The sequence below is a fragment of the Stegostoma tigrinum genome, chromosome 1 (genome assembly GCF_030684315.1).
Source record: "Stegostoma tigrinum isolate sSteTig4 chromosome 1, sSteTig4.hap1, whole genome shotgun sequence".
NCBI classification, from domain to species: Eukaryota; Metazoa; Chordata; class Chondrichthyes; order Orectolobiformes; family Stegostomatidae; genus Stegostoma; species Stegostoma tigrinum.
In genome coordinates this window covers 179821664-179849357 of record NC_081354.1, presented here as the reverse complement: position 1 = coordinate 179849357, position 27694 = coordinate 179821664, and the positions used below count along the sequence as shown (strand labels likewise).

The 27694-nt window shown below is 41.6% G+C and overlaps 1 protein-coding gene across 4 annotated transcripts in view; it reads left to right on the top strand.

Annotated features, from left to right (window-relative positions):
* The window catches only part of LOC125454935 (putative pre-mRNA-splicing factor ATP-dependent RNA helicase DHX32), a 106498-nt gene that overhangs the window by 37785 nt on the left and 41019 nt on the right, over positions 1-27694 (top strand). For all 4 annotated transcript variants that reach the window (XM_059650423.1, XM_059650427.1, XM_059650426.1 and 1 more), the window contains 2 exons: positions 19447-19689; positions 25088-25187. In XM_059650423.1, coding sequence (XP_059506406.1) covers positions 19447-19689; positions 25088-25187 — 343 coding nt within the window. The remainder of the gene's footprint in view (positions 1-19446; positions 19690-25087; positions 25188-27694) is intronic.

The window sequence follows — 27694 nt, the reverse complement described above, 5'->3', positions numbered from 1 at the left end:
CCATAAACCTGTTTTCCTTTATTCACCTATTCAGTCTAACTTGGGGCGGCATGGCGTCTCAGTGGTTAGCACTGCAGCCTCACAGCACCAGGGACCCAGGTTCAATTCCAGCCTTGGGTGACTGTCTGTGTGGAGTTTGCACATTCTCCCCGTGTCTGTGTGGGTTCCCTCTGGGAGCTCTGCCTTCCTCCCATAGTCCAAAGATGTGCAGGCCAGGTGGATTGGCCATGCTAAATTGCCTACAACATTCAGGGATGTGTAGATTAGGTGGGTTATAGGGTGATGGGTCTGGGTAGGATCCTCTGAATGTCAGTGAAGACTTGTTGGGCCGAAGGGCCGGATTCCATACCAGGGATTCTATGCTTCCATGAACTTGGGCTTTGTTCGTGCTGAATTTTTGTACTCCCATTTTAGGCTGTGCTTTTTTAAAGACAAATGAAAAGAAGGGAGGAGAAAGGGTGAGAGACTGTTGAGGTCATCACAATATAAGGCATTATGCTCGACCGTTGCTGTCTTGGAGATGTGTGTTGACTTATATGTTATCAGGGATGCTCTCTGATCAACTTGGTATCTGTCATGTGTGGTCTTCAGGTGGAGCTATGTAAACAGATTGGAGTTTGGGAATTTGAAAGTACTGGAACACCTCTTGGGTCCTGCAGTAAGAATTAGCACCTGTGGGGTTTCGGGAGTCTGGGAGCATTGGGGCTGTTCTGGAATCAGAAAACACCAGCAATTTGATTGTCCAGGTAGTTTGTGGTAGGGCTTGGTTGTAATCAGGGGAGTTTGGGGATAATGGTTGGGTGTGGAATACAAAGGCTGAGGAGAATTTGACAGGGTGTTTCAAAATTGAGCGCACTGGATAGAATAGATAGGGAAACATTTAACCCTGCTTGGTTCTTTCTGAAAAAAAAGAGAGAAAACGTAGGTCTCGATTTTAAAGTCATGTGCAAACAAAGTCAGGGTGATGTGATAAAAAGCTTTTTCATGCAGCAAGTTGTTAGTGTATGCAATGCACTGCCTGCAGATGCGGGGGCAAGTTCATTGAGACATAAGACCATAAGACATAGGAGTGTAAGTAAGGCCATTCGGCCCAACAAGTCCACTCCGCCATTTAAATCTTGGCTGATGGGCATTTCAACACCACTTCTGAGGACTCTCCCCGTAGCCCTTGATTCCTTTTGAGATCAAGAATTTGTCGATCTCTGCCTTGAAGGCATCCAACGTCCCGGCCTCCACTGCACTCTGCAGCAATGAATTCCATAAGCCCAACACACTCTGGCTGAAGAAATGTCGTCTCGTTTCAGTTTTAAATTTACCCCCTCTAATTTTAAGGCTGTGCCCACAGGTCCTAGTCTCCCGGCCTAATGGAAACAACTTCTTGGCGTCCACCCCTTCTAAACCATACATTATCTTGTAAGTTTCTATTAGATCTCCCCTCAACCTTCTAAGTTCTAATGAGTACAATCCCAGGATCCTTAGCCGTTCATCATACGTTAAACCTACCTTTCCAGAGATTATCCATGTGAATCTCCACTGGACACGCTCCAGGGCTAGTATGTCATTCCTGAGGTGTGGGGCCCAAAATTGGACACAAGTGAGGCAATGAATGATTATTTGGATAAAAGTGCAGGAATCTGAAGAAAAGGCACGAGATTAGCGCCGAGTAACAGAACCAGTGTAGGAACAATGGGCCAACTGGTCTCTTCCTACGCTGAAGCAATACTGTGAATTGAACTCAAACTGTTCAAAAACTTCTGTTTGGTATCCCTATCGCCAGTTGCTTGCTTGCTTTCTTTGTATTCCTGTATGCAAATATTCAATTTCATGATGGAATGTAAAATTTTGTACAGACAAAATAAACTCAAGATAAATGAAACACCTAAAGCATGGCAAGGGTATCATAATTTTGAGTTAAAAAATAGTTTTAAATTATTCATAGTGATAAATGAAATAAATAGTCATCAGGAATGTAATAGTTAAAAAAAATCTAAAATGTTTAAATGATAAACTATCATATTAAATTCAGGGATTATACGAACATAAACAAAAAGGGTGGTTTGTTTTTAATCAAATGTACCTGACTCTGCCCTAAAATTACTCAAAGATTCTGCTTCTACCACTTTTTGAACAATGGTACCAAAGGATTGCAACCCTCTATGGGAGTAAAATCCTCATCCCTTTCTTAAATGGAAAAGCCTTTGTTTTGAAAGGTAACCCCGTTTCTAGGTTCTCTCACAAGGAGAAACAGACACACTCTGTCAAGACTGCTGAGAATCTTGTATATTTCCTTCAAGTCACCTCATACTCTGAGTTCCAAGATGATATTACAGTGGAGCATTGTACCAAACTTACTCACCTAAAAGTTGTCTAGATCTCCAACCTTACAGCTATGACCCTTCTGAACTTGTAAAGTTCCACTGTTCTGTTTACAGAATTGAGTTATACAAAAAGCAGACACTTTGCTTAGACTTTTACGAATGCAACACCTTTTCACTCTCCAGCTGTGTGCTTTTTTCTTCGAGAGTCTTGTGAGACTTCTTCATAAGTTCTTCATCTTTCTTATAGATCTTCACCATCTCATGTAGCCGGATGTTTTCTTTGAAGACACAACGAGTTCTTTCATTAAGATTCCTGTGGGATGAGGGGAACAGTATTTGAATAACTACAGAATTAAAACTGCTGGTCGTAGGCAATGGGGCCATCAAGTTTGTATTGAGACTTTCTACACATAGACCCAGAGACCCTTCAGTCTAACTCATCCATGCCAACCAGATATCCTGAATTAATCTAGTCCCATTTGCCAGCATTTGGCCCATATCCATCTAAACTCTTCATATTAATATATCCATCCAGGTGCCTTGGAAAAAGTCACCTTTTAGATATATGGTTCACTTAATCTGATAACATCCTTCTGCTCACTGCCCATATCTTACCATACTACATTTTATCAGGCAACCATTTAAAAACTGTGGCCTCTGTTTCAAAAATTGTTAACTGTTATTCCAGAGTTAGAACTAGACAAAAGCAATATTCAGTTATTAGTACCAAATAAGGCATCTCAACTCAAAAGGATCCACCATGTAGCATGGAAACTTTTGAAAACAGGTTGCTCAGGAATATGAAGTGAAGCATTTGCTGGGAGTAGTGTTTCAATTTATTGTAGCCCAAGGAAATCACTAAGAAGCTTGTGATGGTTCATCATCTGTCTTGGACTGAAAAAAACATAATGCTTTGCATGATTGTAACTCATGCCTTTGTCTCCAGGATACCAAACAGCAGTTGACACAATCCTCTTTGAAAATGAGGTTCTTGTCAACATCACTATTTTTGAAATAAGTAACTGATCACAAACAAAGTAAACCTTTTCTTTCTTTGGGTATATATTATATTAGGGTATATATTTTAGTCCTTAATATGTTTGATTGAATTCAGCATCTAACATCAGCTGATATGCAATGACTGATGCTCTCATAGTTACCAAAAACAGCATTTAGAACTCTCACAGAAGTGCTTTAAAGAGGTGTTGGCTTTAGGATGCATTACTAAACTGGCATTCTGTCTGCTCTTGCGATCAGGTATAAAACGGCACTAGTAAGAGAAGCACAGAGGAGATCTCCCTAGTATAGAGTCTAATACCAGTTCCTCAACTAACACTACAAATATATTGGCTGCTCACTACCTCATTCCTGTTTGTGGGATCTTGTTGGGTGGATTTTAGCACATTTATTCCTATTGCAACAGTGACTACGATTCAAAAGTACCTAATTGAATATAAAATCCCTTAGGGAGCAAAGTGGAAGGCATTATAAAACTGCATGTCTTTCTTTGTACCAGAAATAAGAATAATTAAAGCATCTTCTGTAACATCACTGTCCTCTTTATTATTTTCTCACTAGCTTCAGAGGTGTCCTGTTCTCCCAAAATATGCCCAGAAATGCATATCACAGAATCACAGAATTGTTACTACATAGAAAGAGGCCATTCAGATCACAGCATATGCATCAACTCTCCAATGAGCATTACTATAAAGACTACCTTTTTATTTTTCTGACTGTGGACTGAAATGGAAAAGGGGCTATTTAAAAGTAAGGGATGCGGAAGGAATTTCTGCAATTTTTTAACAGCAATTAGCAAAATTCAATGAATGTGGTATTTACACTATTCCTTTGTTTAAGCAGTGCGGTAAATACTTGCAGACAAATGGTCACGAGGTGAGTTAGTGGGGCATAAAGTGAGATTTGGCTGGGCAACATGTGGTGGATTGGTTTGCAGTATTGTGACCAGTTGTGGATGTCAAACGTCAGCCTGCCAAATGTGATTGGCTCCTGTGTAGCTTGTGGGTCTGAACAATTCTGGCAGAAGCCTTCAGACCTCTAGAAGGGGACACAGTGCATTTCTCTTCAGTAAAATACTGAAAGCTTGAAGAAACTTTGTTAACCTGCGTCTAATCAGACAGGTAAACTGAAGAATTTTTAAGCGCTCTAAGAAAATCTTCAGCTTTCGTGATAACTGTGGGACTGGGGGCTTGAGTACCAGTACACTACCCCAGTGTGGTGTAACATTATGATAATGAAATGTGAGGCTGGATGAACACAGCAGGCCCAGCAGCATCTCAGGAGCACAAAAGCTGACGTTTCGGGCCTAGGCCCTTCATCAGAAAAGGGGGATGGGGAGAGGGTTCTGAAATAAATAGGGAGAGAAGGAGAGGCGGACCGAAAATGGATAGAGGAGAAGATAGGTGGAGAGGAGAGTATCGGTGGGCAGGTAGCGAGGGGATAGGTCAGTCCGGGGAGGATGGACAGGTCAAGGGGGCGGGATGAGGTAGGTAGGTAGGAAATGGATGTGTGGCTAGAGGTGGGGGGAGGGGATAGGTGAGAGGAAGAACAAGTTAGGGAGGCGGGGATGAGCTAAGCTGGTTTCGGGATGCAGTGGGAGGAGGGGAGATTTTGAAGCTTGCGAAGTCCACATTGATGCCATTGGATTGTAGGGCTCCCAAGCGGAATATGAGTTGCTGTTCCTGCAACCATCGGGTGGCATCATTGTGGCACTGCAGGAGGCCCAGGATGGACATGTCATCTAAGGAATGGGAGGGGGAGTTAAAATGGTTTGCGACTGGGAGGTGCAGTTGTTTATTGCAAACCAAGCGGAGGTGTTCTGCAAAGCCTCCCCCGGCTTCCTGTTTGTTTTGGGGCCCTCCCCCCATTCCCCCCTCCGGTGAGGGGCCCGGGCGCGGGGCGCCGGCCTCCGCGCTCCTGGGATGCTGCCTGGCCCGCTGTGCTCATCCAGCCCCACACTTTGTTAGTGATAATGGGAACTGCAGATGCTGGAGAATCCAAGATAATGAAGTGTGGGGCTGGATGAGCGCGGCGGGCCTGGCGGCATCTCGGGAGCGCGGGGGCCGGCGTCTCGGGCCCGGACCCCCACCGGAGAGGGGGATGGGGTGAGGGTTCTGGAACGTATAGGAAGAGAGGGGGAGGCGGACCGAAGATGGAGAGAAAAGAAGATAGATGGAGAGAGTATAGGTGGGGAGGTAGGGAGGGGATAGGTCAGTCCAGGGAAGACGGACAGGTCAAGGAGGTGGGATGAGGTTAGTAGGTAGGAAATGGAGGTGCGGCCTGAGGTGGGAGGAAGGGATGGGTGAGAGGAAGAACAGGTTAGGGAGGCAGAGACAGGTTGGACTGGTTTTGGGATGCAGTGGGGGGAGGGGAGATTTTGAAGCTGGTGAAGTCCACATTGATACCATTAGGCTGCAGGGTTCCCAAGCGGAATATGAGTTGCTGTTCCTGCAACCTTCGGGTGGCACATTATGCCTATGTTATTCGCCTACCTTTGCCCCATACCCTTGCATATTGTTCCTATTCAAATGATCATTCGACGAGTTCTTGAGATGCTTCTATTGTCGCTTCTTCCACCATTTCTAGACAGTGCACTTGAAGTATATAAAAGTGTTTTCTTGCATTACGTCTGCTAAATTGCAAATCACTTAAAATCTGTGGCCTTTTATAATCTTTTTATGTGCAGGAACACTTTCTCCCTATTTACTCTATCAAGATCTCCCACAATTTTGATAATTTCTTTCAGATCTCCGTGCAGTCTCTCCAATCTATCAAAATCTGAAGGTTCTCATCACTGGTATCATTTTTTGCAAATTGTTCTGTGCTGTCTCAATGTGTTCACATCCACCCCACTGTGTTGCGCTCAAAACTGCACACAATACTCCAGCTGAGGTCTAACAAATTTCCTGTATATGTTCAGATTAACTTCCTTGCTCTTGTATTCCATGCACTTATTAATAAGACCTAGGATAGTGTATGCTTTATTAACTTCTGTCTCCATAAATCCTGCCACCTTTTGTTATCTGTGCATATATACACTTATGTCCCTCTGCTCCTGCTGGGCATTGTACTTTCTACATTTTACTGTCTATCCATGTTCTTACAATCAAGACATCACCTCACATTTCTGTGCACTGAACATCATCTGCCATATATCTTCTCATTTTCCCAACTCGTCCTTTTTTTATAGTTGTAAGCTGTCATAGAGTTATACATGTATGCAGCATGGAAACATGCCCTTTCCCAATTCATCCATGTTGACCAGGTTTTCTAAACTGAACTCGTCCCATTTGTCTGAATTTGGCACACATTATCCCTCTAAACCTTTCCTATCCATGTATTTGTCCAAATTTTTTTTAATGCTATAATTATACCCGTCTCTTCCACTTGCTCTGGCATCCTGTTCCATATACAGTCCCTGTTACAGTTTACCCTGCTTCCAAGACCCCTGTCATCCACTAACTTTGAAATTATTCCTTGCATACCAAGATCATGATTATTAGTATGTGTCAGGAAATTCAAGAATTCCTAGGGATCTCCATTACATACTTTCCTCCAGCCCAAAAAATAGCAATTGAACACTACTGTTTTCTGTTACGCTGCCAATTTTGTATGCTACTCAAATGATGTCATGGGCTAATTAAGCCATATAGCCACTTCTACAGATTGTTTATAAAAACTCCATGATAACCATTTATTGCTTACTAAATGATGTTTTCTCATGCAGAAAATATATCAAGATCTGGGAGTGGTACAATCAAAATCTTACAGAATAGCTTCAGTGTGAGCCTGTTCAGTCAGCTGAATTAGCCTTTGTTCTGCTTCCCTCTCCAAACGCATCTGAAAGTACACAATAGTAAGATAAAATCAGAACATCTCGCTTGAGTTTAATGCTTGCCATTGGTTGCTTTAAAACAAACAACTGTAATACACCACAATAAAGTAGTAACCCTCATTTCCCTTTCTGTTAATTTTCTTGAAAGGAGAATTCTGTGTCATTTTTGTGGCAGAGTGCATTACTTCTTCTAAGGGAATTAGAAAGTTGCATCAGAAGTGAACTATTGTAATTAAGAAAGTAGAATTAGACTAGGTAGGTAATTTAGAGAAAATTGCTGACCCAGATTGAGTGGATCAGTTTCTGTGCTGTAATATTCCATAACTATAGGTTGTTGATTAGTAAGGGTGTGAAAGGTTACAGAGACAAGGGAGGGGAATGGAGTTGTGAAACATATCAGACATGATTGAATGGTGGAGCAGACTAATAGCTGAATGGCCTAAGTCAACTCCAATATTTTATGGTCTTATGTTTTCCATATTTGGATGTATAATACATTATTGTATTCACTGGGTCCTATCGCTAATGGTGCTATAAGTTGATAAAAAAAAACAAAGGCTATTTGAAAAAGGTCTAAGAGATCATGATAATTATTTAAAATTGAGAACAAATAATATTCATGAAAGGACTTGGTTTAACAGAAGTGCTCAGCACCCAGGGTTATTCGTCGGTAGCTTATTTAATGATCTCTATAGAATATGGATTTTTGAAAGCGGAATGTATAAGTGGTAGAATCGTTAGAATTATTGATTCATCTTTGTCAGATTTCTTACAGTGCAAGTAGGATGTAATTTTGGAAAAAGCTATTCAAAGCATGTTGAAAGTGGAAACCAGAAAGACTCCCAGATAGATTCTGAGAGGAACACAATACCTCATGATAGTACCTGAATCTATTCAATTTGTAAGGTATGGATACTCTAAAGACTGAGCCAAACAGCAACCAATAAGATGCAGAGCCAGTGCACAACAACAAAAGAGTTACAGGCACAGGCAATGCCAAGACATGACAAATTAGTGCTACATCTTTCATGTTATAGATCACTTCTAGAGAATGTGTAGAAGTAGGATCAAGTGTCAGTTCAGCAGAAAGCCAAATAGTTTGCTCAAACAAATAATTTAAATCAGTTGGATTACGTCCATTGGAAAAAGTACCCACATTAGATGATATACCTTCATAACTGGGTGGGATGCTGCCAGGAGTGGTGTGGACTTGTTGGGCCGAAGGGCCTGTTTCCACACTGTAGAGAATCTAATCTAATCTAAAACAACTTGCTAAACTCTGCTCCTGGTACACCTCAGGAGCTTGAAAATTGCAAATCCGTGCGCTTCTTTATTAAATAAACAATTTTCATCAGTCAGAAGTTCATTCCAGATGGTAGACACCAATCTTTTGCTTTTTTTGACACTATTTAACAACAAAAGCATAATAACAGATGACAGTGTCTTTTTGTGAGCTATCTTAGATATCTGCAAAGATAACAGCTTTAAGAATCCACTCTACAGTCTCGCTTCTCAAGTCTTTTGGCAACTGTACTTACCCATCCTGCCTAAGATGAAAGCAAATGAATGCCCTTTTACTGTTAAAGCCCTGTGGAGAGCCCAGTGTGCTAGGAGTCTGCACTCTGTCAGACTGCACAAATGTGACTGAAAGCTCTAAGCGTCTATGTCATGAATCCTGGGTTGTGCGTGATAAGGTGAGAGTCAGGAGTGTGTTGGTGGTATGTGTCGTTGTTCTTAATTTAGTCCATTTATACTTTTGGAAACAGTAACTACGTGGTCCACTTTCCTCCTATTTCCTGTAATGTTACAAATTTTAAAATGACAGTGAATTTCTTTTTACAAAGTTAAGATTGTATCTGCTCCCACCATCCTTTTTTCTGAATTGTTCAGTTCAGATCATTAACAATTAAAATGTATGAATCTTATTTCTTCATGAATTTGTGGTGTCTGAAATTCTTGTTGAATTGAATCAAAAATTATTTATCAAGATTTTCACCAAAGCTGCCTCACTTTGTACTGTCAGCTCCTCTTTATAAAGGCAAGGATACTGTGCATTTCTTTAGCATTTCGTTAAAGTCCCGCTACTTTCAAAGTTTTTTTTGTCGGTCAAGTCCATGTGTCTGTTCCTGGAATAACTTGAAAATTGGACAATTTGATTTGTTTTGCATCTGTCACATTTCACCAGCTATAAATGTATCTGCCTATGACATTGTACAAACTTAGAAATGTAAAATCACATGGTAAGATATCCTATTAATCCCAAAACACACTTTGACAGATTTTAAAACCACGCTTTTACAGTACTTACCAGAAAGAGAACGTTGCTAAAGTTTTGTGACAGTTATTGCTGATTGAAGCAGTTGAATACATTTATCACTCCTGGCTTTAATTAGGCTAGCAGTGTACATACCCCTGAAATTTCTGAAATAATCCAGTTACCTACTTCTGGAGTCTGATACAGTGGCAATAACTCCTTAAGTAACTGAAGCAGCTTTCTCTGTAGCTGTAAATGCTGCCGTAAGGAGGATGACCTACATGCTGTTTGTTTTTAAGCAGACTTTTCTTTTCAATTAATTAACAAAAAACAGAACAAATAGAATATAGAACATTTCAGGCCCTATGGCCCACGATGTTGTGCCAACCTATTATCCTACTAAGATTAAACTACCCTGTATTTTCATGTTTATTTGAATGTGAAAATGTCTGATCTTTATTGAGCTCACTCCTTCAAAGGGTGGCATTTCATGATCCATTATAATTATGCCCATATTGATGACTGATAACAGAGTCATAGAGTTGTACAGCATGGAAACAGATCCTTTGGTCCAACTCATCCGTGCCAACCAGATATCCTAAACTGATCTGGTCCCATTTGCCTGCATTTGAAACATATACCTCTTAAACCCTTCCGTATGCCTTTTAAATATTGTAATTGTACTTGCCTCCTCCACTTCCTCTGGCAACTAGTTCGATACATGCACCACCCTCTGCGTGAAAATGTTGCACCTCTGCTTAATATTGAGTAAACAAAGCAAACAGCATTTAGGTCATCTCCCACATGGCAGAATTTACAGCTACAGCAAAAGCTACTTCAGTTATTTTAGGAGTTATTGCCAATGTATCAGATTCCAGAAGTTGCCCTTCAGGTCTCTTGCCCTCTTAACTTAAACTGTGCCCTCTAGTTTTAGACTCTGTTGGTCTAGGGGCAAAAAAAAATCCTCTCCATGTCCCTTATGATTTTTCGATATTCATGATCTCTATAGGGCCACCCCTCAGCCTGCAGCACTCCAGGGAACGTTGCCTCAGCCTATTCGGCTTCTCCCTATCGCACAAACTCTCCAACCCTGGCAACATCCTTGTAAATCTTTTCTGAACACTTTCAAGTTTCGCAACATCTTTCTTATCAGGGAGACTAGAATTGAACGCAGTATTCTAATGACACACAAACAAAGCTTTTTCACTGTCAGTCAAGTCACAGGTAGTAGGAAGGGAAAGACTTGTTTATTCGACTAGCTGGTGACTGAGAAAGGAAAGAACTTCTTATATCTTTTCAGCTATGGTTGTGTATTGAGCAGTGATAGAGACAAGAAATGTCTCAATCTTTGCAATTTGGCCTGCAGAATGATATTTCCATGAGTGGTCATATTTAAAGCAAAAAGCAGCAAAGTAATTAAAACTAGATTTATAAGCTACATCTTTTAAAAAAAAATTGAATCTCTTCAAAACCGCTGTTGAGCATTGACTTCTGAATATTGCCTGATATTCAGAATAGTAATGTGTATATTGGTGGCAAAAATAGAACTCAATGCATTGTGTCCTGGGTCTGGAATCTCATGTAGGCCAGACCGGGCAAAGGTGGCAGATTTCCTTCTCTAAAGAGGATTTGTGAACCAGATGAGAGACAGCTGTTATGAACTGCTGGACCATAGAGTCTTGGACCATAGAGGATCACAGAATGTTGTGGCAAAGGAAGAGGCATTTTGGGCCCATCGTTTCTGTTGAATGAATCATTCTAGTTCCATCTTCAATACTTTATTTGAACCTGCCTCCACCACATTTCCGGGCAGCGTATTCCAGCCCTAAACAACTCGCTGAGTGAAAATGTTCTTTCTCACCTTGCATTGTCATTTGCCAATCACTTCAACTTGATGCCGTCTCATATTTGATTCTTCTATGAGGGAACAGTTTCTTCCCTATCTGCTCTATTCAGTCTCCTCATGATTTTGATAAATTCTGTCAAATCTCCTCTTAGCTGCCTTCTGTCCAAGGAGAGCAGGCCCCATCTGTCCAATCGATACTCATGATTGAAGTTTCTTCTATCTTGAACCATTCTTGTGAACCTCTTCTGCACCCTCTCTAATGTTTTCACATCTTTCTTTTCATGTCACTGAAAACTGCACACATGACTCCAGTTGAGGTCTAACAAGTATCTTATACAAGTTCAAAATAATCTTACTGACCTCGTACTCAATGCCCCTGTTGATTAATCCCAAAATACTGTGTGTGTTTTATTAACTGTTCTCTCCACCAAAACTGCCACCTTCAACGGTCTGTGCACCCAGTCCCTCTGATCCTGCACTGCCTTTAAAATTGTGTTTCAAATGTTTGTCCATGTTCTTCCTACCAAAATGCATTATTTCTCACTTCTCTGCAAAGTTCTGACATGTCTTGACAGGTTAGCTACAGGAAGGATGCTCCCAATGGTGGGGAGTCCAGAAAAAGCTGTCATAGTTTAAGTATAAAGGGGAAATCTTTTAGAACTGAGATGAGGAGACATTTCTTTGCCAAGAGTGCAAAGGGCCTATGGAATTCACTACCCCAGAAAGTGATCGTGGCCTGAGCAATGTGTTTTTGAGAAGGAGGTAGATGTAGCTCTTGGGATAAAGGGATCAAGGAATGTTGGGGAAGGGGTGGAAGCAGTGGGATTAGGGTATTGAGCTCCATGATTAACCACGATCATACTGAATAGCAGAGCAAGCTTGAGAGATTGAGTGGCCTTCTCCTGCTCCTATCTTTTGTACTTTTCCTATGTTTGTACTTCGTCTGCCACTGAACCAATCGTTTCATCTCCTCAATGGCCTTTTCTGCTGTTAAAGTTTGCAGGGCTGCCAAGTTTTGTATAATCTGCAAAGTCACCACACCAAATTTTGGATTGTGAATGTAGATCATGAAAAGTATGAAGCCCAATACCAGCAGCTAAGAGACGCCGCAACAAACCCTGATCCTACAAACAAAATCATTGACAACTGCTGTGTTTCCTATCACTCAATCAATTTTATATGTAAACCAAACTCCAGTATTCAACTTCTTATAAGGTAGTCCCTACTGCCAGATACCAACCTAGTGAACCTTTTCTGGACTACCTTCAGTATTGCTGTATCTTTCCGAAGGAGCCCAAAATTATTCATGGTGTTCCTGTTTTGTTATGGTTATGCATGTTTGATTGCATCTCCCTGCAACTTTTTAGCTTTGGCATCAATTCAATAAATATGTCAATGACATACATGGTATAAGAACAGTTCCTGATGTTATACTAACATGGGTCGAATGGCCTAATTCTACAGTTCTTATGATCTGACAGTCTTAAGAATCTTTGTGATTATATAATCCACTTATTTATACAGGAAGGCAAAGTTCCTTGCCAACATTTTGTGAGCTGGACGAACACAATAGGTCATGCAGCATCCGAGGAGTAGGAAAGCTGATATTTGGGGTCAGGACCCTTCTTCAGAACTTGGGAGGGGAAAGGCAACTAGGAAATAAATAGAGGGAGGAGGGTTGGGCCGGGGGTCGGGGGGTGATGGTGAATGCAGGCACGGGGTGGTGTGGATTAGTCATTGGGAAGGATGGAGAAAATGGACAGGTTTTGTCAGGTCAAGGAGGTGAGAAGGATGAAGGGTGGGACTGGGGAAAGGCAGATGGGGTGGCGATAGGTGGGTGCAGGTAGGCAGTAGTGGGGACTTGGTGGGTAGGGTAGGACAGAAAGGTGGGGAAGAAGATGGACAAGTTGCCAGGTCAAGGAGGTGGGGATGAGCGGGAGGGTTGGACATGGGATGAAGCCAGAGGTGGGGAGATTTTAAAACTGTTGAATTCCATGTTCAGGCCATCAGGCTGCAAGTTCTCAAGGCGGAATATGAGGTGCTGTTCCTCCCGTTTGCGTGTGGCGTCATTGTGACACTGGAGGAGGTCCAGGAGGAAATGTCATCAAGAGTGTATGAGGGGGGTTAAAATGTGGAGTGATCGGAAGGTGTTCTCAATGAGCACATATGGAGCTCAGAGGCGCCACGAAACGAGTCTGCGTTTGTTCTCACCGATGTAGAGGAAGCCATATTGAGAGTAGTGGATACGTTAGACCAGGTTGGAGGACGTACAGGTGAGCGCCTGTCTGATATAAAAAGTTTGTTTTGGGCTTTAGGTTGAGGTTGGGGGATCGGGGAAGGGGTAGATGTGGCACTTCCTGCAGGGAAGTGGCTGCAGGAAAAGGTGCCGGCTATGGCGAGGTTAGCTGGGATTGTGGAGTGAACAAGGGAGTCTTGCACTGAGTTCAAGATGAGTGTCAATTTATGCAGATAATTTAGAGGCAAAGTTAATAAGCCAAATGAACCTGCAATTCTTATGCATGAGCTTTGGGAACTATAGCAGCGTTCTGTTGCAGCTCAGTGCCTAGATAACTGTTGTTGACGATAACTGGGCTGTTAAAATTACTTATTTATGAAATATATTTTGGGTCTCATATTAACTTCAAAATTGTCTGCATTTAGTTAAATTTTCCATAATATCTCACTCCTAGAAAGATTAGCCTTCGCAATTTGGATCTGTTTAAAATCCGCCAGCTCTTCTTTTTGACGGGTAGAAGATAGAAGTTTGAAGAGAATAATATTTTCCAAAATCTCAGCAAGTGTCTGTAGGGATTTTGGTTGCTGATTTTTGTGTCTCCTTCCTTCAGCACAGGACAACTGACATGCATTTTTTATTATGCTTTTATTGTTTTGTTCATGCATATCCCCACCCTCCGTAGCTGAAAGTCCAATAAAATGTTTGCTTCTGTTAATGCCAGCAGCTCTCCATTTTGTTCTCCATTTGGCACGATCTACGCCACTGATATTTTGAACTGTGATGCCATTGTTCAGTTACTGCCCATGCTGGTGATACGGTTTTGGCTACTACCTCACAGAGAAACCACTTCAAATTTCAGAGTCCTTAATTCAAAATGCTTGGTTTTTGTTTTAAGAACTCAGAATGACCCTGTATATATTTGGAATGGTCTATAAATATGATGGTTCGAGCTAGTAGACATCATAATTCTTTTTGGACTCCATCATCTTTTTATTTTTCTTTAATTCAAACACAAGATGAGGGCATCACTGGCTAGGCTAGCATTTATTAACCATCCCTAATTGCCCAGAGGGCAGGTAAGAGTCAACCACATTGCTGTAGGTCTGGAGTTACATTTCGGCCATACCAGGTGGGGATGGCAGATATCCTTCTCTAAAGGACGTTAGTTGGCCGGATGGGTTAGTTTTTGACAATTGAAACTGTCTTGGGTTTTGAACCCAGGCCCCCAGAATATTACTTCAGTCTCCAGATTAACAATCCAGTGATAATACTTCTAGCCCGTTGTCTCCCAGCTCTGTTTTCTCATTTGGAATGTTGTTGCCATATTTAATTACTTGGTCGTTCCATCCCACAAGCCATTTTAATAGTCAAATAGATCTTTGCCTTTTCAATTTTAACTACACACAGTACAATTATGTTTAAAGGACTGTTTTAAAAGAATTGACAGGTAGATATGGAATACTCCTGGTACTCATTAACAGAATGGGGTACTGTCTTAGTTTCATCGATTTTAATTGTTTGATTTTCATTGATCAAGCATTACTAATTTAAACAGTTTCAAAACTGACTGTGTGGCTTCAGCTGGAATTCTCTCTTCTTCTCTCCTACTCCTTAATTATGCACTTATACACTCAAGTGGTGAGGGAACCAAAAGAGGGAAAAGTAGAGATAACAAGTGCAGAGCTGGATAAACAGAGCAGGAAAGCTGGACCCTTCTATGGAAAAGTATACTTGACCTCGTCCTCTCCATTTTGCCAGTTGTGGGTGCATCTGTCCATGACAGTATTGGCAAAAGTGGCCACTGCACAGTCCTTCTGGAGACAAAGTCCCAACTTCACATTGTGTTACACAAAACAAGAGGCTACTCTCGATCAGCATGCTAAATGGAACTGACTTTGAAGAGATCTAGCAACACTAAACTGGTCATCCATGTGGTGCTGTGGGACATCAGCAGCAGCAGTACTGCACAGTCTGTAACCTCATGGCCCAGCATATCCCCACTCAAACATTACCATCAAGTCAGGGGAATAACTCTGGTTCAGTGGAGACTGCAGGAGGGCATGCTTGGAGCAGCACTTGGCATACCTGAAGATGACGTGTCAACCTGGTGAAGCCACCAAACAGCGGAAGCAGCAAGTGATAGACAGAGCTAAGCGTTTTTTTTTCCCCACGTAACAGATCAGATCTGAGCTCTGCAGTCCCGCCACATCGAGTTGCGAATGGTGGTGGACAATTAAACAACTTACTGGAGGAGGCAGCTCCACAAATATCCCCATCCTCAATGATGGAAGAGCCCAACGCATCAGTGTAAAAGGTAAGGCTGAAGCTTTCGCTGCAGTCTTCAGCCAGAAGTGCCAAGAAGGTGACCCGTCTTGGCTTCCTCCAGTTGTCCCCAACACTACAGGTACTAGTCTTCAGCTACTCAATATCAAGAAACAATTGGAGACGCTGGATACTGCAAAGGCTATAGGACCTGATAGCATTCTGACAATAGGACTGAAGACTTGTGCTCCAGAGCTTGCTGGCCTCCTAGTCAAGCTGTTCCAGTACAGTTACAAGACTGGTATCTACCTGAAATATGGAAAATAGCACGTGTGACTGCCCATCGCCCTCAATCTCTCTCATTTGCCCACTCGCACAAATCATTGGGCTTATCATTTCATCTGAGATGTTTGTTCATTTGTCCAAGTTCAAAAAACACAATTTTTGGTCACAGTCAGTCAGTGTGGCATTTTATAAATTCCCACTTTTGGAATAAAACCAGCCGAATTCCACATTTAAAACTCAGATTCTGAATGATGCCTCACACCTACAATTCAGTGTCTGACCTGAAATGTTACCTTTTTGTGTATCTGACTGATTGAAATTTGAATAATTAGGCAGACACTGATAAAATCTTTAATTATCTCAGGGCAGTGACTTGAAACAGATAAATCAAAAATTCCATCTCCTTCCTAACAGATTCCCCATCAGCCATTTCATGTTTGTTCATTCCACTGTCACCAGTTGTATGATCCTTTAGATCTCTCTGCCAATAAACACTGTGTCTCTGTCTCTGTGCCCTCTCTCACTGCATCTGACAAGGGAGTGGCACTCTGAAAGCTTGTGATTTCAAATAGACCTGTTGGACTATAACCTGGTGCCATGTGATTTCTGACTTCATACATTTTTAAAGTCCTCATTAGTGCTGCTGTCGCTGCAATATTATGTGGATACTTTGATTATTAACTGTTCTGCCTGGCTGTATCTGCAACTTAATGCTGTTTCTTAAGTGTGTTTTCTTCTCATTACCTGTAAACTAAGGCATGCATAGTCTGAGTGTATGCCCAGTGATAGTAGGAACTGCAGAAGCTGGAGAATCTGTGATAACAAGGTGGAGAGCTGGATGAACACAGCAGACCGAGCAGGAAAGCTGACGTTTCGGGCCTAGACCCTCCTTCAGAAATGGGGGAAGGAAGAAGGTTCTGAAATAAATAGGAAAAGAGCGGGTGGTGCATCAAAGATGGATAGGGGAGAGGATAGGTGGAGAGGAGACAGACAGGTCAAAGAGGCGGGGATGGAGCCAGTAAAGGTGAGGCTGTTTTCTTTAGAGAGAAGGTTGAGAGGTGGCTTAATTGAGACATACAAGATAATCAGAGGGTTAGATAGGGTGGATAGGGAGAGCCTTTTTCCTAGGATGGTGATGGCGAGCACAAGGGGGCACAGCCTTAAATTGAAGGGTGAAAGATATAGGACAGATGTCAGAGGTAGTTTCTTTACTCAGAGTAGTAAGGGAATGGAACGCTTTGCCTGCAACAGTAGTAGATTTGCCAACTTTAGGTACATTTAAGTTGTCATTGGACAAGCATATGGATGTATATGGAATAGTGTAGGTCAGATGGGCTTCAGATTGGTATGACAGGTCGGCATAACATCGAAGGCCGAAGGGCCTGTACTGTGCTATTATGTTCTATGTTCTAGTTGAGGCTGTTAATAAAGCATATACTATTCTAGGTTTCATTAACAAGGGCACAGAGTACAAAAACAGGAAGGCTATGGTGAACATTAGTTGAATCATTTGGAATACCATGTACAATTCTACGTGCCACACTTCAGGAACGATGTGAATACACTGAAGAGAGTGCAGAAGGGACTTCAGTTATGTGGGGAGATTGGAGAATTTCAGATTAAGAGGTGATTTGATAGGTGACTTCTCAGAGTCCTGAATACTTGGGATAGAGCAGAATTGTCTTTGCTCATAAGAAATTTTTTTTTGCAAATGCCAGCTGAGAAGTTTTTCTTTCGTCCCACAATTGTTTAGGGTCTGGAATGTATTTGCTACAAGTGTGCTAGAATCAGGTTCGTTTCAGGCATTCGTTTCAGTAGCTATATAGAGGGTTACAGGGAATAGTCAGGAAATTGGGATCAAATCCTGCTGTAACATCCAGTGCTGGTTGAATGGACTGCAGAGCCATCTCTTGGCCAGTAATAAATCTGTGATATCCCTGTATTGCGGTCATGGATAATCTGCTTGTCTGTTGCTGATGAGTCAGTACATTGTAGGGCATGTATTTGAGGATGTGCTTAGCATCTTTTTGATTCACATAACCCAACAAATAAAATAATTGCTGAAAAGAACTCAACGGGGGGGATCTCTGCAATTTTGTGTGCATCCGTATTTAGTTTGCAGTCTTGCCAGGAGGTGCCAAGAATGTGTCTGATGCAATAGAAGTGGAAGCTGTTCAGCTGGTTTTCTTGACTTGCCTAACATGCCTTGTTGCTGTAGAGGAGGGTGCTAAAAATATAAACCTGGTGCAAGTGAACTTTTAATTAGTTTGCTGCTGGTTGATATCACTTCTCAGTTTTAACATGACGTGCAGCTTTGGCCATCCTGGTGCCCATTTTTGACATCAAGGAGCAAATAGCTGGGAATTGTTGATCCAAGTAAGTGAAGATGTCACCAGCCCTCAGAGGTTATTGGTATGCATGGAAGGTATAGTTTCTACGTCCTGGTCTTTGTGAGGTTTGTTGTCAGTTCAAGCTCCTTGCATATTTAGCAGAACTGATCTGAGCTGAGTTGGAGCCCTTGCTTTGGTCCAGGTATGAGGGTCCCCTTTGTGGTATTGCTAGTACTGTCTAAAGAGAAGGATGAAACCAGCCCTTTTTAGAAACCAGCTGTGCAGGAGTTCCCATAAAGCTGCCTGCAAGAGGGTTGACAATCACGTATAGGGATCCATTCCAAATTTTCTCAAAGATCTTACTCCTTCAACCGTCACCTCTTCTATGATATTGGATGAGCCTACATGTGCCACATTTGGGGAATCTGCCTCTTCCAGGTTGTCTACAGTTGAGCATGAATCTATGGTGTACCTAGGGAGGCACAATATGGGACTTGCTGATGAAAAGACTATCTACTTGTGGGAGAAGCTTATGCATTTGGCTTTCTTCTCAAGTTATGTTCCTTTGGTAGTGGTGAGGCCTTGGAAGTAAGAGGTGACGTACCAACTGACCACTATGTGCCACACACTCTCCTTACATTCTTCAGGCATTTATTCATAAAGCCCATGATCCTGTGCATGTTTTCACCAGCTATCTAAAGAGGCTGTCTCAATTTAAAAGATTTGGATATGTGAAACATCTGAAGGAGCCCAACTTGAAATGTCAACTTTCCTGTTCCTCTGATGCTGCCTGGCCTGTTGTGTTCCTCCAACCCCATACTGTCGTGTCTCTGTATGTGAAACCCAGGTCCTCTCTTCATGCATCTGCTTTAACAACGTGCCACATAACTAACATTTCCATTCCTAATTCTTCTTTCTAAATGTATTACTTGGTCGAACCTAAGGAATGATGTTTGTCACCAACAGGTTGCTGAAACTGAGTGAACATTTTTTGCTTAAATTTTTTTCCTGATTAACAAGCAAATGGTGTGATTTCTGTACACAGACATCTTTTGTTTTGCAGGAAATAACAGACTGCTGTCAAATGATACGGACAGAAGGGGGTGCTATTGGGTCTCAGTTGGGTGAGCTCATCCCCATTCCTTTGCATTCAGGCGTCGGAAGCAATTTCCAAAGAATTTATGAAAATTGCAATCAAACTTATAAGAATTACCGGAGGAAGGTTATCATCACAAACTCAATAGCAGATTCATCATTTATTATTGATGTCACTTATGTAATAGATTCCGGACTTGAACTGAAAAATGTAAGTAAACTCTTCACTTTTAGTTGCAAGTTTTGCTTTTAGTAACGACACTTCCATTCCAGGTTGTTATTTGCTTCAAAAGAAGGGGCTTCTACTTTTAGAGTTATACAACATTGATACAGACTGTTCGGCCCAACTTGACCACATCAACCATGACCTCGAATCGAACTAGTCCCACTTGCCTGCACTTGGCCCATATCCCTCCAAACCCCTCCTATTCGTGTACTTATTTGAATATCTTTTAAATGTTGGAACTGTACCCGCATTCTCCCCTTCCTCCAGCAGTGCATTCCACATTAGAGCCACTCTGTGTAAAACAGTTGCACCCCTCATCCTAAAAATATGTCTCGTAGTTTTGAACATCACCACCTTAGGCAAAAGACTTTTGCTATTCACCTTATCTATGCCCCTCATGATCTTATAAATCGCCATACGGTCACCCCTCAACATCCTATGCTCCAGTGGAAAAAAGTCCCAACTATTGTTTACAACTCAAGCCTTCAGTTCTTGGTAACATCCTGGTAAATCTTTTCTGAACCCTGTCCAGTTTAATAATATCCTTCCTATAGCAGGGCGAATGGAACTGCACATGGTAGTACAGAAAAAGCCTCACCAGCATCCTGCACAACCTCAACTTGACATCCCAATTGCTACGTTCAAAGGTCTGAGCAATGAAGGCAAGTGTGCTTAACACCTCCTTAACCACCCTGTCTACCTGTGATGTGAATTTCAAAAATTATGTACCTGGACCCCTAGGTGTCTCTGATCTACAACACTACTCAGGGTCTTACCATGATTTCTATAAGTCCTGCCCTTGTTGGTTTTATGAAAATGCAGTGCCTCACATTTATCTAAATTATCACCTGCCACCCCTCAGCCCATTTACCCAATTGACCAAGATCTCTTTGTGATGTTAGTTAACTTTCTATACTGTCCACAATACCACCAATTTTGGTGTCATCGCAAACTGACTAACCACAACCCGACCCAAAACATCAACTTTCCTGCTCCTCTGATGCTGTGTTGCTTCAGCTACACGTTCTGTTATCTATAACCACGTCTCCTAACTTCTTATTCAAATCGTTTACATAATGACTAACAAAAGTGGATCCAGTGCCAGTCTCTGTGGAACATTGCTAGTCACAGGCCTCCGGTCTGAAAAGCGACATTCCGCCAACACCCTTTGACTCCTACCGTCAAGCCAATTTTGTATCCACTTGGCAACCTCTCCCTGAATCCCTTGTGATCAAATTACACTAAATAGTCTGCCATGCGAAACCTTGTCAAAAGCTTCACTAAAGTCTATGTAGACAGTGTTTACTGTTGTGCCCTCATCAATCTTCTTGGTTACGCCCTTCTTAAAGTTACATTTGCTATTTTGTCTTTCCTGATTTGAGACACTTTTTTGTACAATTTAATATTATTATTATTTGTGTTGGCCAAGGTAGCACATGGGCAACAGAAAATCCACATTTGCAGTTTCATTCCTGCCTTATCCGCAGTGCAGGAATCTGATCATTTGGGTCTACTACCCACCTTACGTACGGCTTGATTTTCCTGTTCATCGGAAAAATAAGCATCAGATTCCATCTCAGCCCATCAGAGAGCCCTGCCGGTGATAATGGGAACTGCAGATGCTGGAGAATCCAAGATAATAAAGTGTGGAGCTGGATGAACACAGCAGGCCAAGCAGCATCTCAGGAGCACAAAAGCTGACGTTTCAGGCCTAGACCCTTCTGGACCCGTCTAGGCCCAAAACGTCAGCTTTTGTGCTCCTGAGATGCTGCTTGGCCTGCTGTGTTCATCCAGCTTCACACTTTATTATCTGAGAGAGCCCTGCTAGGTGGTTTTGGTAAAATTATTTCCTCTGTACAAGTGGAACGTGCTATGCTCAATCCTTGTTCAGCTTGCTGTACTCGGTGCCAACAATGGAACTAGTTCTGACCACCTGCTTTTATCAGTGTAACTTTAGCCATTTAGATTGTGAATTGAGTGCCAGTTGCTGCATTGAAGGGCTATGCTCGCAAAATAAATTGAACACTATAGAATTTTCCCAACTATTCAGCCCAGTTGTCATTCTTCTTTCCCATGAGCCTCCCCCCATCTTAGTTGATCCACCCCTATCAGCTTAAACCTACTAATTGTTTTGCCTCATGTATTTGGCTAGCTTACCCCAAAGTGTGTTTTAAGAATTGAGAAATCTAATTAAGGTTGCCCACAATCATTCAAATGAGAGGTTAGACAAACTTGGATTGTTTCCACTACAGCATCCGAGGCTGACGGGCGACTTGTTACGAGTATATAAAATTGAGAAGCATGTATAGGAGGGATAATTGAGGTGTCTTTCCCAGGATGGAAATGCCAAATATTCGAGGATGTAGGTTTAAGGTGAGGGGGCGGATGTTTAAAGGAAATGTGCAAGGAAAGATGTTTTCCCCCACAGAGGGTAGTAGGCACCTGGAACATGCTGCCCGCAGAGGTGGTCGTAGTCAATGCAGTAGCAAAGTTTAAAAGGCATTTAGGCAGACTCTCAGCAGGCAGGAAATAGAGCAATAAGGACAGCATGCCGATATATAGCATTTAGTTTAGAGTACTATCATGTTTGTTACAGGCACCGTAGGCCGAAGGGCCTGTTCTTGTGCTGTACTGTTCTTTGTCTTCTTACTTTTGGAATTTCATTTAAAACAGCACTTATCAACGAAGATGTATTTCTTGTGTATAGCGTGTGCCTCAACTTTGTGGAAAACTATTGCTGCTTACCATCATGTGATCAGTAGACTTATTTGAATGACATAGAATGAGTAAGGGTTTGCAAGAACATTAATTGAATCTTACATACAAACACAGTAGAGGGAAAACCCCCATGACGTTGGTTGTCTCAATTCCCTTTCACTAGCTTGCATTCTAGTAGCTGCACCTATCTTTATGCGGAGCAAATCATTTCCTCATGAGGTACCCTAACCTCTAAATGCAGACACAAAGGCCTCAGTTACCACTTTCTTCAGCGGCAGTGCAATCTGTTCAAGTTAACTTTATATTTTCTGTTGCCAGCCACGTGATTTTATAGAATTTGGTTTCACATCACACCCAGGCCACTTGAGCCTTTGACCTCTGATTTTGCTGTTCAGGAAACAAACAGTTGCTTGTAATTTAATAACACTTGCCTCAAACTTTTAATGAGTGCCTTTATAGCTGTTGAGCTCTGTTTAAAGTGTGGTCACTAATGTAGAAAACAGTCCCGTAGATCTCGCAAATGTGACCAGATCATTTATTTTCAAGTGTTGTTGGTTGAGATGTAATTAGTGGCTTTGACCTGCTGTAACAACTGCACAATTCTATCTTGTGATGTTTGTTTTATTTTAGCAGGCTGCACTGATTGTAATTATTTCATCTGTTCTATTCAACATTGTAAACATATGTTGACCTTTACTGCTAAAGTGGGGTTAAAATCAGATTTTAGACAGTCCTTCTAATTAGGAGAAAATATGTGCAGCACTGTCCTTATTGAATGCGTAACAGTTTTATTGCATTTGATTATGTTTCTATTGCATAATAGCAGAGACCACTTGGCCTATCAAGTTCGTTCTACCACTCAATAAGATCATGGCTGATCTGGTAATGCTCAACTTCACTTTGCCTCATCCTCAGAATGCTTGATTCCCTTATTGATTGAAAATCTGTCTATCTCAGAATTCTACGGCTTGAGTGCCCTTTTGAGAGAAAATAAAATTGTCCTTGGTGTTAAATGAGCATTCCTAACTGAAATTATGCCCTCTTCCTCCACGGGAAGCAACTTGGTAAGATCTACCCTGTCAAGTCTGTGAGGAGCCTTTATATATTCAAAAAGATGCCCTCTTCTTCTAAACTTCAACCAGGCACAAACTACTCGCCCTCTTCATAAGAAAATGCCTGGGATAACTTTATCAGGACTGTTTCTAATGCCAGTATATATTAAACAAACTATTCCGTGCTCTAAATATGGTCAGATAGTGACTTGTCTAGTTGTTTCCAATATGAAAAGCAGGAATAAATTCTGCACTGTGGAACTCGGTGTCATTATTCATCCACAAACATTTCCACAGTTAAACATACTGTTTTCAGTGAATCAAAAGGCACCATATTTTCTTGTTTTGACTGACGCTGTTAATGATTCTCTGCATTCTCTAGCAAGGCATGACATAACCAGTGACTTATTTTAGAATTTGAAAAGGGATTGCATCGAAAGCAGGAAGGAAAAAACTCAACAATCTAAAACTCTTAGTTCACCGAGAGCTCCTTTCTGGTGTGCTTCCTTAAGTAATAGCAGGCTTACAGTACATGACTGTTGCCTGTAGTTGGTGCTCTTTGTCACGTTACAGATTCATTTGATAAATATTGTCCAGAGATGTCATTACACAATCTGGAGCTAGTGGGAATTGTGCTTTGACTCCCAGTATCTCTTTAAATGTACAAAAGAGTCATCTTCTAATGTTTTTAGAAATGATTCTTTAAATTTAATTTTTTAATATTGATAGTAGGTACCTTCAGTAACTTTGTAACCAATTAATAGGAACTAGAATTGACCAATTCAAATTAAATCAGTGCTGAGGTGGACTGTGCCTCCATAATCATGCTTTTAAAAAGCAATTTTCAAGGCTGATGCTTTTTATTTGGGGAGGTAAAATGTACTTCTGAAGTCTTAGTTAACTAATCCCAAATGTATCTATGTCTCTGTCTGTCTGTCTTTGTCTGTATGTCTGTCCCCCCGATACTGTCAATCAGTTTACCACCCCCATCCACGAAGCAAGCTTGGCTGCCCCAAACATTCAAATCTCTGATAGTGCAATCGGCCAATTAACAAGAGTTATAAATCTTTTAGTCTAGCACCTAATGGGAAAAGCGAAATGTTTCCTCACTCTGTTGCCACATTGTTTTAAATTAAATCCTGCTTGAGACTAGAACCACATACGCAATGCACTGCTAACACCACCACCTCAATTAATATCTTGTGAACCATTTTAGTTGTTTGAGATAAACAAGAGGAAAAAGTTACATGATCAACTGGAAGTCGGTTTCTGTACAAGAAATCCCCTTTGGAGAAGTCTACTTAAAGGGACCATCACCTCCAACATAAAATGTATGATTTTTTTCCCAAATGCATGTGGGTCATCGTGCATTATAGTCATCGACACACTTGAATAAGTAAAATATTGCTACCTGTTAAATCTTCATTTTTTGCAAAACTCTATTAATATTTGGATCTGAAAAGCATATTTTCTGGACCATTGGCTACCTTTGTCCCCACAAATGAACGTGCCAAAACTATTAAAGTGAGATCTGGGAAATTGTATCGAAAATATGCAGTCCTCATTCTTAGGCTGTATTTCTTCGATATCTATCTGTCTTTTCTTGTCCCCAGGTATACAATCCTCGCATTCGGGCTGACTCCCAGGTCATTCAGCCAATTAGCAAGAGCCAGGCTGAACTGAGGTGGCAGAGATTAGGCCACACCTGCCCAGGTAAGCAATACTGACCAGTGAAATAGTGAAAATTCAGTTCAAGGTAACGTGTACAATCGAACCATTAGTTACTATGCACTGATGCAGGTTTTCTGGCTGTATAAGTGAGTGAAATGATCATTGCAAATTGTGTGTAATTCCATCACTGAAGAATATCTTTAGATTCTTAAAAAAATCACAAACAGGCACTACATGTGTCGATGCATGTTCCTCATTGCATTATTTTTCATAAATCTGTGACAAAATGAAGCTCTTATCCCACAACATGGAGGCAGGCCCTTCAGCCCAAACTGGTCCATGCCAACTGAAATGTCCATCTGCATTAACCCCATTTCCCTGCATTTGGTCTGTCTCCTTCAAACCTTTCCTGTCCATATATTCATCGAAATGCCTTTTTAAAAATTGTTAATGTACCTGCCTAAGCCACTTCCGCTGGCAACTTATTCCATATGCATACCACCCTCTGTGTGTAAAAAAAAAGTTGCCCCTCAAGTTCCCGTTTATTCTTTCCACTCTTACCTTAAAACTGATGCCATCTAATCCTTGATTCTCCAACCCTGAGAAAAAGACTGAGTGCATTCGCCCTCTCCGTGCCTGTCTTATCTTATACACTTCTATAAGATCACCCCCCCCCCCCAACTCAGTTTCCAAATGTGAATCCAATTTGCCAGCTCTCTCTCCCTGGATTCCATGCAATCTAACCTCCAGAGCAGCCTACCACGTGAAACCTTATCAAAGGCCTTACTGATATCCATATAGATTACGTCTAGCTCACTGCCTTCGTCAACCTTTGACTTCATCAAAGAACTCTAACAGATTTGTGAGGCATGATCTCCCACGTATGAAGCTATGCTGACGACTCCTAATCAAACACTGTCTTTCCAAGTGCATGTGTATCTTATCCCTCAGAATCTTCTCAGGTAATGTACCTACCACAGATGTTAAGCTTACTGGTCTATAATTCCCAGGTTTTTCTTTGCAGCCCTTCTTGAATATGGGCCACAATGTTCAGTACCCTCCAGTCTTCCGGTACCATACCTGCGGCTAACAGTGATGCAAATAGATCAGCCGGGCCCCTGCAGTTCCTTTTTCTAAACTCTCGCAGGGTTCTAGGATATATTTGACCAGGACCAGGAGATTTACCCACCTTCATATGTTTTAATATTTCCAACACCACCTCTACTACAATATGGACTGTCCACAAGATATCACCGCTAACTTCACCAGGTTCCCGAGCCTTTACGTCTTTCTCCACAGTAGACACAGAGGAGAAATAGTCATTTGAGGACCTTGCCCATCTCATGCGGTTTCACACATATGAGCCGACTTTGGTTCTTGAGTGTTCATATTCTCCATCGTAGTTATTCTTTCTCCTTTCATATACTTAAAAGAATCTCTTTGGATTCACCCTAATCATCTCAGCCAAAGCTATCTCGTAACCCCCTCTTTGGCCTCCTGATTTCTTCCTTTGGTAAACTCCTGTATCTTCTATGTACATCCAGGGATTCCCTTGATGCCAGCTGCCTGTTCTTGAGCCATGCCTCCTCCTCTTTTCTGGCCAAAGCCTCAGTATATCTTGTCATCCAGGGCTCCCCAATCCTGTCAAGCTTGCGCTTCACCCTCACAGGAACATATAGATCTTGAACTCTAGCTGTGACAGTAGTAAAGGCCTCCCATTTGCCAGAGGTTTTGTTGCCTGCAAACAACTCCAATCAACCCCTGCAAGCTCCTGTCTAATTCCATCAACACTTGCCTTCCCCAATTTGGAACTTGAACCTGTGGACTCATTTTTTTTTCCCCTTCTCCATGACTATTGTAAAATTTGTAGAACTATAGTCACTGGTCCCAAGTGCTCCCCTACTGTCACCTCAGTCACCTGTCCTACCCTATTTCCCAAGCACAGGTTGAGCTTTGCCCCTTCCTGAGTAGAACCCTCTATATACTGCTTGAAGAAATTTTCCTGAACACACTTAACAAATTCAACTCCATCTAAGTCCTTAACACTATGGCAGTTCCAAGTCTGTGTTAGGAAAATTAAAATCCCCCACTGTGACAACCCAATTCCTCCTGCAATTCTCCACAATCTCCTTGTATATTTGTCCTTCTAATTCCTGTTTCCTATTTGAGGGCCTACAGCACAACCCCAATTAACATCGCCATCCCCTTCTTATTTCTTAGCTCCACCCACAAAGCCTCACTCTCTCTTAGTCATCTACTAGTAATTGCAGCACCCATTGGACTACAGTTGCTCTTGACTGCTTAGTAGTTTGATGTAGTGTGCAATGTTATTGTTTGCTTGTAGGTTGTAAATGTGCAGCATTTGGGTTTTGATGTGATGATCTAATTGTGTTATTTGCAAAGCTTCTTTGCACTACTGTATCTAACAATGACCTCAATTTTCAAGTCAAGTGTTAATTCATTAACAATATCATTAAAGTGAGTGTGAGATGTGTCTATTGACATCTCTTAAGACCATCTATTTTTACCAACATCGCCTGATTTTATCC